Here is a 16694-nt window from a genome sequence, read left to right on the forward strand (position 1 = left end):
AGTGCAGCCTGTTGTGTGCAACCCACTCGACACGGGAAAACCACGGCTGCTGAAGCGCCGTACCACCAGCACGAGAGCCCACGAAGAGCGTGCTTGACTGTAGTCTACTCTCTCCGCAGAAGGTCAGGAGCAGAACGAAAGAACCGCTCGGCTCCGAAGCGAAAAGCTGAATATGCGCTGCATCTGCTGCCTACTTATACTCACGCTGTGATCAGCGGCAGCTGGATGCAATTATTGCATGCTAATGTGCATTGGCTCGTTTAGTTTACACTCGAAGTAGATTGGTCCCTCTAAGCGAGATCCCAATTCGTCGGTCATCCGACGTGACGTCGAGAGTGACCGACTGAAAGGGAACGTCTCGGTTACGTATGTAACCCTCGTTCCCTGAAGGAGGGAACGGAGACGTCACGTCCCGTCGCCACAGCTCTGTACCACCGCTGAGCGGCTGGGTCACCGGCTCAGTTCCTCAGCGAAAACCTGAATATGCGGTGCATCTGCTGCCTACTTATACTCACGCTGTGATCAGCAGCAGCTGGATGCAATAATCGCATGCCAATGTGCATTGGCTCGTTTAGTTTACACTCGAAGTAGATTGGTCTCTCTAAGCGAGATCCCAATTCGTCGGTCATCCGACGTGACGTCTCCGTTCCCTCCTTCAGGGAACGAGGGTTACCATACGTAACCGAGACGTTTTCTCATTCATATTTCCCATAAGGATTTTTAAAACATCTTTGTTAAAGAGTTACAAGTCATGAGCCAATCCAACCAGCTACAATGAGAAGCAGAAACTTTGACTTTGACTTTGAAAGGAAAAAGTTCAAGGTGAGATTTTCTGATTGGTGGAGATTTCTTTGCAGAATCATGTTTGAATTTTTCACCAGGAATTCTGCAGTTGAACACAATTATTTAAAAAAAATAATTCAGCAAAAGCATAAACCATAGATTAACAATCTCAGAGCTCTTCTGGGATGCATTGCACAGTATTTCAGAGCGGATTTGCTCGCTACAATATGCCCCACTGATAATAAGAATCATTTCAAACAAAGTTTTGGCTCTGACTCTTTTACCCATTTTGACTTGCTGTCATTTTTTTCCCCCTTTTGACATTAGTTGATTCCATGCTGTCCATGTTAAATACTAGCTAGCTTACTAGTCCAAATTCCATGCAACAACACTATTGTAGCTACAGTCCACACATGAGCCAGACTTTGTTTTCTTTATTTCCAGACATGACATAAACATCCAAGAACAAATGCAGTAAGCCTGGTTTCCACACCCAGTGACAGTACAGTACACAACAGTATTTTCCCACAAAATCTGACCCAACAGCTTCAAATGATAAATATAATATACCACAGAGAATCGGGATAAGGCAAGCATATAAATTTGAACAGGTATGTTTTTAATGTACTAGCTCAATCCTCCAGTACTGCTCCTGGAGGGTCACTATCCTGCAGGGTTTCTCTCCAACTTGTCCCAACAGACTTGCCTGGAAGTTTCAGATTGCCTGGATCCTGAAGACCTCGATTATCTTGGTTCAGATCTGTTTAAATGGAGTTAGAAATAAAGTCTGCAGGACAGTGGCCCTCTAGGAGCAGAAACGCACACCCCTGTACGAGCTCAATGATAGAATTTTGTTAATGTTTTAGGAAAACTTCTTCCATAGTGATGCTTTAATTAAGTAAATATATTAACTAAAAAAGTTAAGTTGCCATGATTCCAACTCTAAACTATATTTGCATCAATTACCCATGTAAATTAAAATGTCCTAAAACAAGATTAAGGCTACATTCACACTAATCAAGATATATTTGAACACAGTGTTTTCATTGCAAAACGATCTCCTTCCACATTAGCGTTTTAAGTGTTTTCCAAAAGTTGCTTGTCCACACTGATACATCTGAAACCACTTAAATCACCTTGCGGCATAAACGTTCACTGAGATGATACTGAGAGATAACACATAATAAAGTTCTCACACTATTCTCCTGGCACAATCATTTGTGGAATCAAATGGTAGAGAAAAAGATGCGTTTGATGTGGACATAGCCTAAGTATCAACAACTCACATATTAATGTAAACATCACATGAGCATTATTAGTGGTATATTTTGTTCCTGAAAGTTGTAAGTGGTTAGAAAAGGTAAACCAAAAACTTCAATAATCATTAGATCTAAAGATGTTATTTGTTCAGTGTACTGCAGTTCATTCTCTCAATGTTCAATAAAAAAAAATAAAAAATAAAATTCCAAACCAGAATATAATGCATTGCTGTTCTGCCTGCCCCAGTTTTTGTCGTCAAACAGAGCAACATTGTTTTGTTGATGGAAGAAGTTCCTTGTTTTAAGAGGTTTCCACAAGATTAATTTTATTATTCTTATTGTGTTACTGTTGGATCTAGACAGTAAAAACTTTTGGGTGTTTATTGTTCAAGCTACATCCAAAGTGGGAAAAGCAAGGATATAATTTATTTTTCCCTTTCCAGGCCCCAAATAACATTACATAATATACAGAACCAACTGAAAGGCTCTTTCAAAGTTTGGTATATCTTTACACGCATTAGAGTCAATCTATATACAGTAGACTATTCTATATGTCACATTATTTCATATATTCCACATACTGTGCGTCTTTTTTGTGTTGGCAAACATGGATGACAACGCCTGTTGTTTTGGATATACCAAGTCTATGTGGTTCAGTTTCAGACAAATTACCCTCGTACTTATATTTTGAGCCAGAAGGCTGCTCCACAGTATGCTATCCTTCAGTTTCAGAAAGATGATGTATAACTTCCTGTTTGTGTTTTAACATCCCCTTCTCCCAATCCTTCCAAGAATTCCCAAAATGTTTCATGCCTAAATTAATCCAGATGGAATTTAATGGAAGCCGCCCATGCATTTGACATGTCTGCTGAACCTTCGGGGTTAAGAACCTACCACTTAAACCTACACGCTTGGTGGTTAACATACCATGGCAATTTTTTATAACTTTCACATTTGGATATACATTGCCTAACATATAGCTGATGATTACGAAGTGCAGGCCAGATTTTCCCATATTGACTGGTTTATGCAGATATTCCACTGCCATAACCATAAAAGTGTCTCAATGGTTTGTAGATCTTGATCATGTTATTCCCCAGTTGTAAAACAGTGTAATCTAGACCACATCTGATATTAATGGCCTAATATAGTTTTAACAGTTCAGAAGCTGATAGTTTAATTCAACGGTCCTTTAAATGCATGCCTGGGTATGTATAATCCATATAGGTAATGTGTTCCTGCAGAATATTCCAAACAAACTGACCTCAAAGATTAATGGTTTGGGGCCTATTTAATGGCACACAACTTGGAACTCCATTGGTTTAAGTCTTGTAAAGGGTGACATCAACTTCATAAATTGATGTTGTGGATCAGGCCCGAATTGAAGCCATGTGGCCTTTTTTTTTCACTTAATTTCCAAAGCCACCAAACCACAGTGCAGAAGCAAAGACTAGGCTGATTAGAATGCAGTCCTGGTGCATGCTTCACTGAGTTCATAAAGTCCATCCTGCATAAAACACAGACATTGTGGAAAGAAGATCACCACACGCAGACTTTGTAACACTGAAATGTCACTGGACAGTCACAATTCTGTCTTCTGTCAGTGATGGCTTCATCAGTTAAAGCAGGGGTAAGTTTAGTTAACATTTTCTAATATTAGCCTTGATCCTGTTAGTGAATATTCACCCTCATATCAAAGTAACAGTGGCTATTTGGGATTCATCAAAGTTTATTTGAGTTTAACATGCTAAATCAAAACTATTCAAGAAAATGTACACAAAACACATAAAAAATGACAAGGTCTTGCTGATGGTTCAAGTGAAAACACTTGAACTAATTGTTTTTAATCAAGCGTACAACTTGGTAATCATTCTTCAGAATCAGATGTGTTTTGCAAGAGCTCCTTCCAGTTTATTTGTCCTCATTCTGCTAGAATGTAGTTTTTGACACTTTAATTCACCAGATCTTCCTGTCTATCATCTCTACAAGTGTGATCACAGCACTCTGCTTGGTCGAGTCTCACCAAAGAGGTGTCCAAGTCACTTCAATCAAAGGGGTACCTCAGGGTTCGGTATTTGGCCCCCTCCTTTACTCAATGGGTCCATGTTGTGCCATTATCCAGGAACATGAATTTCCCTACCACTGCTACAAAGAATGTAAGCAGCTCAACATCTTATTTTAGACAGAGGATCGCCAGAACACCACCACCCCTAAACTGAGCCCAGACAGATCTCCTTCCCTTCTCACCCAGCTCAGAAATTCATCACATCATCACTATTCAGCTAGGCTTATCAATGATAAGAGCATCCAGGTAAACCTAGAACTCATAAGAAGTGTTTGACAACAATTTGAATTTCACAACTAGAAATCTAGTTGAATAATGCAGTGCACTCTTAAAAGTAAAGTTTCTTTATTGGCATTGATGGTTCCATGAAGAACCTTTAACATCCATGGAAACTTTCAATTGCTCAAAAGGTTCCTTATAGTTGAAAAAGGCTCTATAGGTTTTTCAAAAGTAATTTTACACTAAGAAAAAAAATGGTTCTTTTAAGAACTGATCACTGGAAGGTTGCTTTGGGAAACAAAATGGTTTTTATATAGGGGCTTTCATACCGGGTAGTTCTAGGAACTTAGTTAAAGGAACTCGGCACGAGGGTGGTTCCCAAGAACTAAATATTCCCATAGGGCCATTTTCCTGGTTGCTTTTGCACCACCAGTAGGAACTCTGAAGTGATGTAAACCAGTCGTTTAAGCATGGCAAAAAACTCCTGTACACTGGAGAACAACATATGGATTATCATAAATTTACTTCAAATTTCTTTAGAGAAAAATATTACTTTATCTATTCTTACCCAAAATAGAGTGGCATGAGCTGTATGGAGCACTATAAACACATGTAATGTGTGTTTCATTCATACTCATAATCAGAGGGAGTCCTCGCGAAGAAACTCCAAATATGCCTCACAGAAATAATAGAACTTAGTATGTTCGGCTTTAAGCAGCGCTGTGCAGACCGATCAGTGTATGACATATCGCAAAAGTGATTTGAAACCATACAGAGCCATCTGCTCTCTATAGCTCTGGCAGTAGCCTACTTTGTAGTCATACACCGATCAGTCTGCACAGCGGCATTTCAAGTTGAACATTTTCAAGTCGAAATCACACCCTTTTCAATTTTATAATCGCACCAAGCCAAACTGCAATTTTTTCCTATTAATCGTGCAGCCCTAAATCAACCTACAGTACACTTACGTTACTAGTAGTTCCTATTGTGCTGGATTAGACCAAACTCTGAAGTAAAGGCATTCCTATAACTAAATTCATTTCCAGTTCCTGTGATGCGAACACACCAAAGAACAGTAACTTCTGGCATTAGTTCTAGGAACAATGAAAAGGTTGCTCCGGTGCAAAAGCCCCTTATGGCATCACTGCGACAACCCCCTTTTAGAACCTTTATTTTTAAGAGTGTGCTCTTCTGCCTGACCTTTTGAAGCCAGTGGCACATTTGGCTTTAACGTATCCAAGAGAGCACACATTACACCTGTCTTTGTTTCACTTCACTGGCAGCCAGTCACTGGCTACATCAAGTTTAAGACAATGACATACAGACCAGTCACTGGATCTGCTTTTCTATCACCACTTTACAAATCAGCTTTCCCTCCAAAAAAGTCCTTCCAAAATCACACTCCATAAAGCATTAGTGGATTAAATATTCAAATCTGCTCTGATTGGCTGTGATTTTATGTGTTATGTAGTATTTTCCTTTTCAGTGTGGACTGACAAATTACCTATCAATTTTACACCTGTCGCATTAACGCCTGGCTAGGACAGAAAATTTGTCAAACCTGATTTTCATTTTACCGTTTTAAAATCGAAAATAAAATTATACCTGGTTAATAAAGGACTAATTTATCACAAACGTGACTGTATGAATTACATTCTTAGTCATTAAATCTGACTGAGATTTACATTGGGGAATATGTGAGCTATATGGTGTGAAAACACACCAGTCCGCGTGATTATTTCTTACAGAAATTGGAAAGTTTCTGTAATCTTGTGGTGGTGTCTCAGAGTTTTTTTGTTAATCCATCCATGAGCCACAGGCGGTTTGGCCGCCATGCATGACAGCAAGGCACTTATTTTTACATTAAAAAATAAATACAAAATCCAGACACAAACTATAGACTTCTTTCCCCCCCCCTATGACATTAGCCTGAGTGAAGAAATGGAAAATATTTCACTTCTTATATGAATGGTGGTTCAGTGCTGCATGTCTTAACATATGTGTTCTCAACCTTTCTAGATGACAACCTACGATTAGCATGTCTGATGTAGCTTTGTTTTATGATGTTTTCCCTATTTACTTCTACCTTTAAAGTCCTTATGACTTTTTGTCTTCACTCTCTATATAAGAATCATTCTACCAACTACTGTAAGTGATGTATAGTGTTTCAAGTCTATACACTGCCTGTCAATCATTAGCACTGATATTCACTCTCTTTAATTGCTGCCCTGAGGTACATCTCACAATAGCACAGCAAATCATGAATCAAGAACACTAACTATCTTTTTCGGGGGTTTATTTATGTTAATGTGCTGCTCGTTAATGGTGAATAATTGTATAGTATAGAAGTTAGGGAATGCAAAATAGTCTGGTCTCACTCCATACAATATATACAATATAGTCGAACACTATACATGCTGTAAATGCACAGAACAACACAAAAGGCCACACGAGAGGCACGCACTTTTAAAATACTGTTGACTGCAAATTCTGAGCATCTGACTGCATTTCTACAAACAGACTGTGAATCATAGGAATGATACAGACTGATGGGAAATTCATGTGATTTTGGTATGACACACCATCATCCTACTCTGTACAAAAACTGTACAATGTTCTTCTAGCTTTTTATGTGAAAAACACATATGGAACACATAAATTTCACCTAAATGTCAACGTGATAAACTATTATTTAAGACTTAGAACTTATTTATTATATATTAGTTTCAACTGAAATTGGTAACACAAAAATAAGAACCTAGATGAAAATCAGAGTGGTTTTATTTGTACATCTGTCTCTCAACCACCAACCCACAAACTCACACGCACACACACACACACACACACACATATTTTAAAGAGTTAACATTGGCTTGTAACATGATAATAATAACATACATGGCTGAATGGCTATTCGGTACTATTCATTCTAATGTTTATTTACATGCTGCTGTCATTCAGTGCAGATATATGAGTAATTCAGTTATTGACTGATTATCTTTTTATTAACTCATTTCCTCAACAAGTCATACAATTTGAGGTGATCAATCATGTTCGTAGCACAAAGGGATTTTGAATCCCTAACCTTAAGTGTGCACAAAATTAAAAGTAATAATGCCCAGCAAACATGACTAAATTTAGACTTTTAATATTTGTGATTTTGTGACACACTGTTCTCTACTAAAGTTTGAACTGATTACACACATAACACTTCATTCTGCTTTACAGCCAGAGGCATTCAACCCCTGAGTTGAAGCCATTAAATATTTATTTGCCCTGTTTTACGATATAATAACAGTGAAAGTGGACATTGAGTCTTTCCATTGTAAATGCATAATATTTTATTGATAATAAGCATGACAACATTATATCTAGGATCCTAAGCGCAATACAGGATGCGTTTTATTTTTTCTGCTTGTCATGCCTGGTGGTGAATGTTTGCATTGCCATATAAACCACAGGAAGAGTGGGAGCACAAGGTGGGACAGCAGCGGTAAACCTCATGACATCACAAGCTTCACTGCCATTGGCTGTTTCCAGAGGGAACATGGTTTAAAAAGCCAACCAGCAGCCATCTCTCACTAGCATCAAAACATAGCAAGACCTCATCTGATAAACGGGACCTCAGTCAATCCTCCGACTTTGTCAAAGAGCTTCTCAAAGAGAAAGAGGTAAGTCACAACAATTAATTTGTATTTTTAGGATGTAAAGGTTAAAAAACAATTGTCGTCAAAGGTTTTATAGTAAGTATGCAGATGTTGGAAGAAGCTTTGAGTAACTGGAATGCCTTTACTTGCTTGTAGTCTGCAATTTTTTAGGTTCGTCAGGCGTTTATCTGTATTTACAGCACATGTAGGAGTAGTAGTGGCTTGAGATCAGCTACAGCCTATTTGAACCTTTAATCATGACAAATATTTCATACATCAAATGCAGTTCTTGCAAAAGAAGCATCAAAGTTCAGAAAATGCAGTTCTTGTTCAGCCTCAGTGTAAATTCAAGACTGATGTTATGAAGACTTTTAATGATTCCAACCACAGTTTATTATAGGAAGACATGATTAACATGAACTTGACAGATGAAAGAGGAAGTTGCGGCTATGGCACATAAAGGCCTTACTAATTTGTCAACTGACTCATTTATTCCAGCGACACAACCACTAAATTAAAGTTCCATACAAAAGAATAATAATACTGGCTGACTGACAGATGCCACCATTACTTCTGCCTGCAGCCCCAACAAAACACTTCCACACTTAGTGTTCTGCGCTGCACTTCACATTTCCTTTGACGCCACAAATTTTAGGCCTTGGCTCACAACATTGAAGATTCTAATGAGAAAGTAAGTCTGGAGCCAGAGGCGTGCTATTTCTTGGGATTGTGGCTGCTACATAGTCTACATATAACTTCTGGAATTATACACCAGAGGAGATCATTATAGGTATGGCTAAACACACAATACCTCAACTTGTACTTTATGCAATGTAGTTGTAGCTGAAAACAAACGAGATGTTTCATGGTGAGGACTGGCAGGAAGTCTTTTGGCATTTGCCAACATGTTTCAGAGCGCCCTTAAAAGGCATGCTTCCTTCTGAGTCGGTAAATGCGTAAATACCAAAAATACCCACTTGAGGCATTTTATAGAACATTAAAGTAAAATAGCACAGGCAATCCTCTCTGTAAAAATGGTCTTATTGCCATGCATTAGCTGGTGTAGGCTGCATCAGCCTTACATTTATAAGGTCAAAATTGATGTTCTTTATAACTGTGACTCACCTTTGAAGATCTTTTTATTTTTCTTCTCTCTCTCTCTCTCTTTTTTTAATGCATCCTAATGTTGGAGATGTTAGAAAGTGGAAAGGAAGTTGCACAGGTTTGGATAAATGCAAGGGTGAATAAATGATGGGTGAAACTGGGTGAACTTTTCCTTTAATCTCAAAATACAGATATAAACGGGCACCTATGAGCTATTTAAATTCAAGGACGTGGTAATTGTCACGTACATGAGCAATACAGTGAGTATTGTTGTATTTATGCCAAGGCATTTGGTTGTGTTTCAGACCACGCCAGCTGAATCCAATGAAAGCACAGACAGTTCAGATGACAGTGAGGTAAATTAAAACTCATCCTCTCACCACATCACACATCACTGCACTCCCACTATAGTCAATAAAAGACAACAGGATCTAAAAAATACCCTTCCGCTGGTCTAGACGCACTGTAAGTGACCCTGCTGTGAGTCTCAATACTGTTTATTGCATTTGCAGGATGCAGATGAGGAATCTGAAACAGATGAGAGGGAAGATGAGAATGTGAGTCACTCTGATTATGCTAAAATACTTATGTTTTCTGACATGTAGAACCATTGTGCCCAGTTGCCAAACAATGGACATAAAATCAATGCTGGTATAAAACCCAGCATTGATATAAGGCATCAAGTGGCGGACTTTCTGTAGCTTAAACAATAGAGCATGTTTGCTAGCAACACCAAGGTCATGGGTTCAATTCCCATTGAAAGAAAGAACTCATAAAATGCATTCCTTGAATGCAATATTAGATGATTTATCCTATCCACACACAAAACTGCAGCAGGATTTGACACAGTCACTGTTACGGGGCTGACGAGACATGAGACGTGCGGATCCAAATGCAAGCCTTTATTCATAGACATGGTTAGAGACAGGCAAGGGTCAGATAATGGCAACGGGTATATAGAGGGCAAGACACAAGAATATTCCTAGGGCTAGCGTGGGTCTACGAATCATTATAGGTATGGCTAAACACACAATACCTCAACTTGTACTTTATGCAATGTAGTTGTAGCTGAAAACAAACGAGATGTTTCATGGTGAGGACTGGCAGGAAGTCTTTTGGCATTTGCCAACATGTTTCAGAGCACCCTCAAAAGGCATGCTTCCTTCCGAGTCGATAAATGCATAAATACAAAAAATACCCACTTGAGGCATTTTATAGAACATTAAAGTAAAATAGCACAGGCAATCCTCTCTGTAAAAATGGTCTTATTGCCACGCATTAGCTGGTGTAGGCTGCATCAGCCTAACATTTATAAGGTCAAAATTGATGTTCTTTATAACTGTGGCTCACCTTTGAAGATCTTTTTATTATTCTTCTCTCGTATGCAGATGTTGGAAGAAGCTTTGAGTAACTCATGGAATGTATTTACTTGATTGTAGTCTGCAGTTTTTTAGGTTCGTCAGGCGTTTATCTGCACAAGTAGGAGTAGTAGTGGCTTGAGATCATGTAGCTACAGCCTATTTTAACCTTTAATCATGACAAATAATTCATACATCAAATGCAGTTCTTGCAGAATAAGCGTCAAAGTTCTAAAAATGCAGTCAATGTAAGTACAAGACTGATGTTATGAAGGCTTTTAATGATTCTGACCACAGTTTATTATAGGCAGAGATGATTAACATGAACTTGACAGACGAAAGAGGAAGTTGCGGCTATGGCACATAAAGGCCTTACTAATTTGTCAACTGACTCATTTATTCCAGCGACACAACCACTAAATTAAAGTTCCATACAAAAGAATAATAATACTGGCTGACTGACAGATGCCACCATTCCTTTTGCCTGCAGCCCCAACAAATTTGCGCTGCACTTTCCTTTGATGCCACAAATTTTAGGCCTTGGCTCGCAACATTGAAGATTCTAATGAGAAACTAAGTCTGGAGCCAGAGGCGTGCTATTTCTTGGGATTGTGGCTGCTACATAGTCTGCATATAACTTCTGGAATTATACACCAGAGGAGTTCATTATAGGTATAGCTAAACACGCACTACCTCAACTTATACTTTATGCAATGGAGTTGTAGCTGAAAACAAACGAGATGTTTCATGGTGAGGACTGGCAGGAAGTCTTTTGGCATTTGCCAACATGTTTCAGAGCGCCCTTAAAAGGCATGCTTCCTTCTGAGTCGGTAAATGCGTAAATACCAAAAATACCCACTTGAGGCATTTTATAGTTAGAACATTAAAGCAGAACAGCACAGGCAATCCTCTCTGTAAAACATTTCTTGTAGCTGGTGTAGGCTGCATCAGAGCTGATGCTCTCTATAACTGTGGATCAGCTCTGAAGAGCTTTTTATTTTTCTTCTTTTTTTAGAGTATTTTGCACAAAAATGAAGACTGTTATCGTTTTAACGCTCCTCATCGCCACAGTCTTCTGTCTGCCTGTAAGTTCACTGTCATTATAACCGTAAAAATATGGGCTTTAAAGTTTTACACTACCATTTTTTGTCTCCTTGTACACTCACATATATATTTTTCATTTCTCAGGTGAAGCGCTCAGCTAGCAGTTCAGAGAGCTCAGAAGAACTTGTGGTTGTTCAACGGGCAAGTATCTTGTTTGATATGGACAGAATGGACGCTGCTTTGAAATGAATACAGTGCAGAAAACAATACTGCGATTTTAATAAAACATCTGTCTTATACAGCCATCTCCTATTCTGCAAAAAGCTGCTGCTGTTATGTTCAAGGCAGAACCCACACAGGTAAAACAAATTAATAGTTCACTCCAGATATGAAAATTCTATCAATATATATATATATATATTCATTATAATGAAGACTGGGCTGTTAGGCTGCAAAATGAGGAACAAATAGAAATGATAGTCATTATTTACAAAAAATCTTGACATCTGCCCGAGTTCACTTGGCTGTGTATGAGATTTCATGACAGAAGTAGCAAATTGTCTAAATGATTCGTTCATGAATGGGCTTATTTTTGAACTGTTCTCAAGGTGAACCACTTTTATTAATAATTTTACGGTACTTTTCAATGTCATTGCATGGAAAAGATCAACCAGTACATATTTAAAAACTATCCTTTTGTATTCCACTAAACACAGTGACTGACAACATATTTGATATTTAACATACAATTACAAGAAGCAGGATTTTGGACCAGTGAGATTTCACAATGTGCTACCCAGCTTCATGCCGAAGCAATCGAATCGACCATGCTAGCAGTAAAGCTACAGAATGTTATATTGTCAATTATATCACTCATTAACATATATTGTCCACTTAGGATACTGATACCAGTGAGAGTGAATCTGGAGAATCTGCGATCACCGTTGTCCCCTCCACAGTAGAACCCTCACTGGACCCCATCATCAACACAGGCCGGGGAGACAGCATGGGCTACCCTAGCGACTACAAAAAAAACATTGTCTACGTGGATGCAAACAACTTTGAAAAATTACCTTCCCCATACAAGTCCTACAGCAGTGACAAGTTGGGTGGCTTGACATTTGTGAGCAAGAAGTCCTCTGACCAGAGCATCAATGATGTGGAGAAAGAGATTAAACTGTACAAGGTAAATAGTAAGGTTACTTTATGTTTGTGAAGGTTGACAAGTAATAGAATAGGATAGGAAAACATGCATGTATAGCAAATGTTAAGAGCACTTACAGTACAAGAAAGTACTGTGGCAGAACCTTGGTATTATGGTATTATATTATGTGGGCAATCATGGCCTAATGGTTAGAGAGTCGGACATATTCCGAGTATGGGTCACCATACTTGGCCACACGTCACGTCCTTTCCTGTAATTGGGGCAAGTGTTCGGTTGTGACTAAGTAGTAGGGATGTAACAATTAACTGCGAGCCGGTTGAAAATCGATTCAAATATGCGACGATTCAAATCGGTTGAGATGCTAAACAAATCGCGATTCAGTTAGGGGTAGGAGGTTATATGAATGTATGTCTGAGGGGAACTTACTGTCTTTAGAAAAGTTTAGATGGTATTTTTTCTTTTCATCTTGCCTCTGTATAATGCATATTAAAGTAAGTGCAGCGCTGCTTTGTTTTTGCAGCGGAAACCAAGGAAACGCTTTAAGCGCCACCTGCTGGCAGAGAGTGAATCTGCGTCTCATTTGTAAAATGTATTTATTAGGGATGTAACGATTAACTGCGAGCCGGTTGAAAATCGATTCAAATGTGTGACGATTCAAATCGGTTGAAATGCTAAAGAAATTGCGATTAATTTAGGGGTAGGAGTTTATATGAATGTATGTCTGAGGGGAACTTACTGTCTTTAGAAAAGTTTAGATGGTATTTTTTCTTTTCATCTTGCCTCTGTATAATGCATATTAAAGTTCATAAGTGCAGCGCTGCTTTGTTTACAGCGGAAACCAAGAAAACGCTTTAAGCGCCGCCTGCTGGCAGAGAGTGAATCTGCATCTCATTCAGCTCATCTGCTGTTTCTGTTTCATGCAGATATTTTTTTATGCATAGTTTCACAAAACTGAAGTCAACACATTCTGTTTTTGCTTCAGAAATTTTGCTTGGAAATTATATAATGTAATTTAGATTAAAAACTGTTCGTGTTGTATGTATGCAGCATCTTTGTTTGGATCATGATTAAAATGCAGTGGTTGCCACTAATTTTAAATGGAAAGCACAGACAAAGCCTGATTTTGTTCATATGAAGAGATTTCTTTTATTTGTGTTACTTATTTATTTGATTTGGGGCTTGTTTTAAAATTTCAATTTAGTTTTGTTATTTACATTTACATTACATTTACATTTTGTTATTTAGGAGACGCTTTTATCCAAAGCAACTTACAAATGAGGACAATAGAAGCAATCAAAACCAACAAAAGAGCAATAATATGCAAGTGCTATATTAGTATATTATTATAGTGTTATATTTCAATTTCACAAAGAAATGTGCAGCATTTTGTCCAAGCAATAATAAAAGGACACATTTAATTTATAATTTGTCTTAAATCTAATTTTGTAAAAAAAAAAAAGTGAATCGAATCGAATCGTGAAATCAAAATCGTGAATCGAACCGAATCGTGAGTTGAGTGAATGTTACATCCCTACTAAGTAGCGATGCTACTAACTTTACTAAGCGTGCCAGAAGTTTGGCTATGTTCATAATAGTGTAGTTTTTCCAGTAAAAAGCTTTATTTAGCAAACAAACGCGAAGCTGTTTTTGAGAAAATAATCAAACGCATTTACCTCAATGGTTCTCTCTCTCTCTCTCTCTCTCTCTCTCACTCCTCCTCTCTCTCGTATAGCTTAGGAATGTTCGAATCAATTTAGTGAATCGATTCATCTTAAACGGTTCTTTCTCATACTGTACAGTATGTAGAATTTAGCAATGGACGGTCCGATTTGTTCTTGGGAATCGATTCACCCTAAACAGTTCTCTTTGTTATGTAGTATTGGAAAATCCAGTTTATTCTAGTGAATCGATTCACTCGGAAGATTCATTAAATGAACATGTTCACAAAAATGATTCACCAATTCGACTCCCTGTTCTACAGCATGTTACTCTTGTTTTTGACTCGGTAGCTTGATACTTTGTCATCCTAAGTGAGACTGTTCATTCACTGAAAAACCGTCATTGTTGTAGAATAAGCAAAAATATGGCTTTGATTTTTTTTAAATATAAAAACATATTGACCTTCTAAGTAACTGGTAAGTAATTTTTTTATTATTATTTCTATTTTTTTTGCTTAGTTTTTTTAAGCTTGATTGTATTTTTTTTTTAATTATAACAATTAAAAAATTACACTTTCAAAGTAGCTTCCCCAACAATGATTACAGGTTTATAATAAACCTGAATGATACCTCAAAATCAAATTAATAAATGATTGATATAATAAAACCAGAATCACTGTAGCTGAGACGTTCTTTTGTTTCTCAGGCTCTGCAGGTGCATGATACTCTTCTGGAGGAGGAGGACACCAGCACCCCAGAGGTGCAGAACATGGAGCCAAACGACCGCCAGGCTGCTCTGGGAAGCCAAGATATCGTTCCCACCGGAAACCAGGATGCTACAGCAGAGTCAGACAGCGAGGGGGCAAGTGCTGGCGACACTCCCAATGACAGCGTGAGCGCCAGTGCCAGCCAGGAGCAAAATGAAGAGGAGTCAGATAGCAGCCCGAGCAGCGAGGAGACCACAGCCACACCTGGACCTGCAGACAGCGAGGACGACTCCTCACAGAGCACAGAGAGCCAGGAGAGCGATTCGGATGAGGAGACCACCCAGACCACCGACGCTACCGTTATCATAGCAAAGTAAACACGTCCAAGCACAAACCCTCAACGGGCTGTCGACAGAAACGAATGCAAATGTATTAATTGTATGGTGCTTGGTGACTCACTCCACCTGATGTTAGTGTGAGTTAGACAAACGGCAGAGCACAAAGATACGGTTCATACAAGTTCTTGAACTGCTGCCTAATCTGTTAAGATGCAGTTTCATCTCAACAATGGCTTCCTGTTCATTGCACAATTATTTACAATATTAATGTAAATGTAATTTTATACTGCTCTATGTATGTAATGATTGATCATTCATAAATAAATTTTGTCCTATATCCGTTATATAGTTATATATAACGACTATACATTATATATAACGTTATATATCCGACTATAGTACATCGAAAATACACAAGACGCAATGTCCAAATATTACCAAAGCTGAATTACAGATAAAACTCCAGAAAACCATTCACATTGTCAGTCTGACTGCTGTAAAAGTGCAATTTCATACCATTTTTAGCTCAAGCAAAAAAAAAAATAGATTTGCAGTATATATAAAAAAAAATAAAAAAAAACACACTACCAACCTAAACTGATTTGCTGGTTTAAAGGGTTACTCCACCCCAAAGTGAACATTTTGTCATTAATCACTTACCCTCATGTCGTTCCAAACCCGTAAAAGCTTCGTTGTCTTCGGAACAAAGTTTAAGATATTTTGGATGAAAACCAGGAGGCTTGTGACTGTCCCACCCACTGCATAGTAAATTACACTGTCAAGGTCCAGAAAAGTATGAAAGACATCGTCAGAATAGTCCATCTGTCATCAGTGGTTCAGTCTGAATTTTATGAAGCGACGAAAATACTTTTTGTACGCAAAGAAAACAAAAATAACGACTTTATTCAACAATTCGTCTCCTCCGCGTCACCCTAGCGCCATTTTTGAGAATATCCACTGAACGCAAACGGCGTATGCTGTTCTGTGTCAGCCGCACCACACAGATATGCTGTTTTCGTTCAAATCAAAGCGTAAATAAACGTAGAAAACGTATCCGTGTGGTGCGGCTGACACAGACAAGTAGAACAGTATACGCTGGGACAGTCACAAGCCTCCCGAAACTGTGTTCCGAAGACGAACAAAGCTTTTGCGGGTTTGGAACGACATGGGGTAAGTGATTAATGACAAAATTTTCATTTTGGGGTGGAGTAACCCTTTAAGTTAGTCTCCCTGATATGTTGAGTGATTTTAGAGGGGTTTTGGCCACTTTTCAGATGGTCACCAGCAAACAAGCTTGTTTAAGGCTGGCTGTTTTCTGGATTTTTGTGTTTTTATTAATATAATATT

At 38.3% G+C, this 16694-nt stretch overlaps 1 protein-coding gene and 1 long non-coding RNA gene across 2 annotated transcripts in view; both read left to right on the forward strand.

The window, feature by feature from the left end:
• LOC107743181 (dentin sialophosphoprotein-like) overlaps positions 1–15682 on the forward strand; it is a 15951-nt gene extending 269 nt beyond the window's left edge. Inside the window, exons 2-7 of the mRNA XM_016556323.1 lie at positions 4225–4353; positions 7869–7997; positions 9305–9433; positions 9590–9634; positions 12378–12665; positions 15009–15682. Coding sequence (XP_016411809.1) covers positions 4225–4353; positions 7869–7997; positions 9305–9433; positions 9590–9634; positions 12378–12665; positions 15009–15386 — 1098 coding nt within the window. The 3' untranslated portion in view covers positions 15387–15682. The remainder of the gene's footprint in view (positions 1–4224; positions 4354–7868; positions 7998–9304; positions 9434–9589; positions 9635–12377; positions 12666–15008) is intronic.
• Positions 11502–11838, forward strand: LOC107743047 (uncharacterized). Its single transcript, XR_001640362.1, has 3 exons — positions 11502–11520; positions 11624–11668; positions 11782–11838. It is a non-coding gene; the product is annotated as an uncharacterized LOC107743047 (long non-coding RNA).
• Positions 15683–16694: the final 1012 nt, after the last annotated feature.

The sequence above is a fragment of the Sinocyclocheilus rhinocerous genome, unplaced genomic scaffold, assembly GCF_001515625.1.
Source record: "Sinocyclocheilus rhinocerous isolate Xijiao unplaced genomic scaffold, SAMN03320098_v1.1 scaffold160, whole genome shotgun sequence".
In the NCBI taxonomy this organism is placed as follows: Eukaryota; Metazoa; Chordata; class Actinopteri; order Cypriniformes; family Cyprinidae; genus Sinocyclocheilus; species Sinocyclocheilus rhinocerous.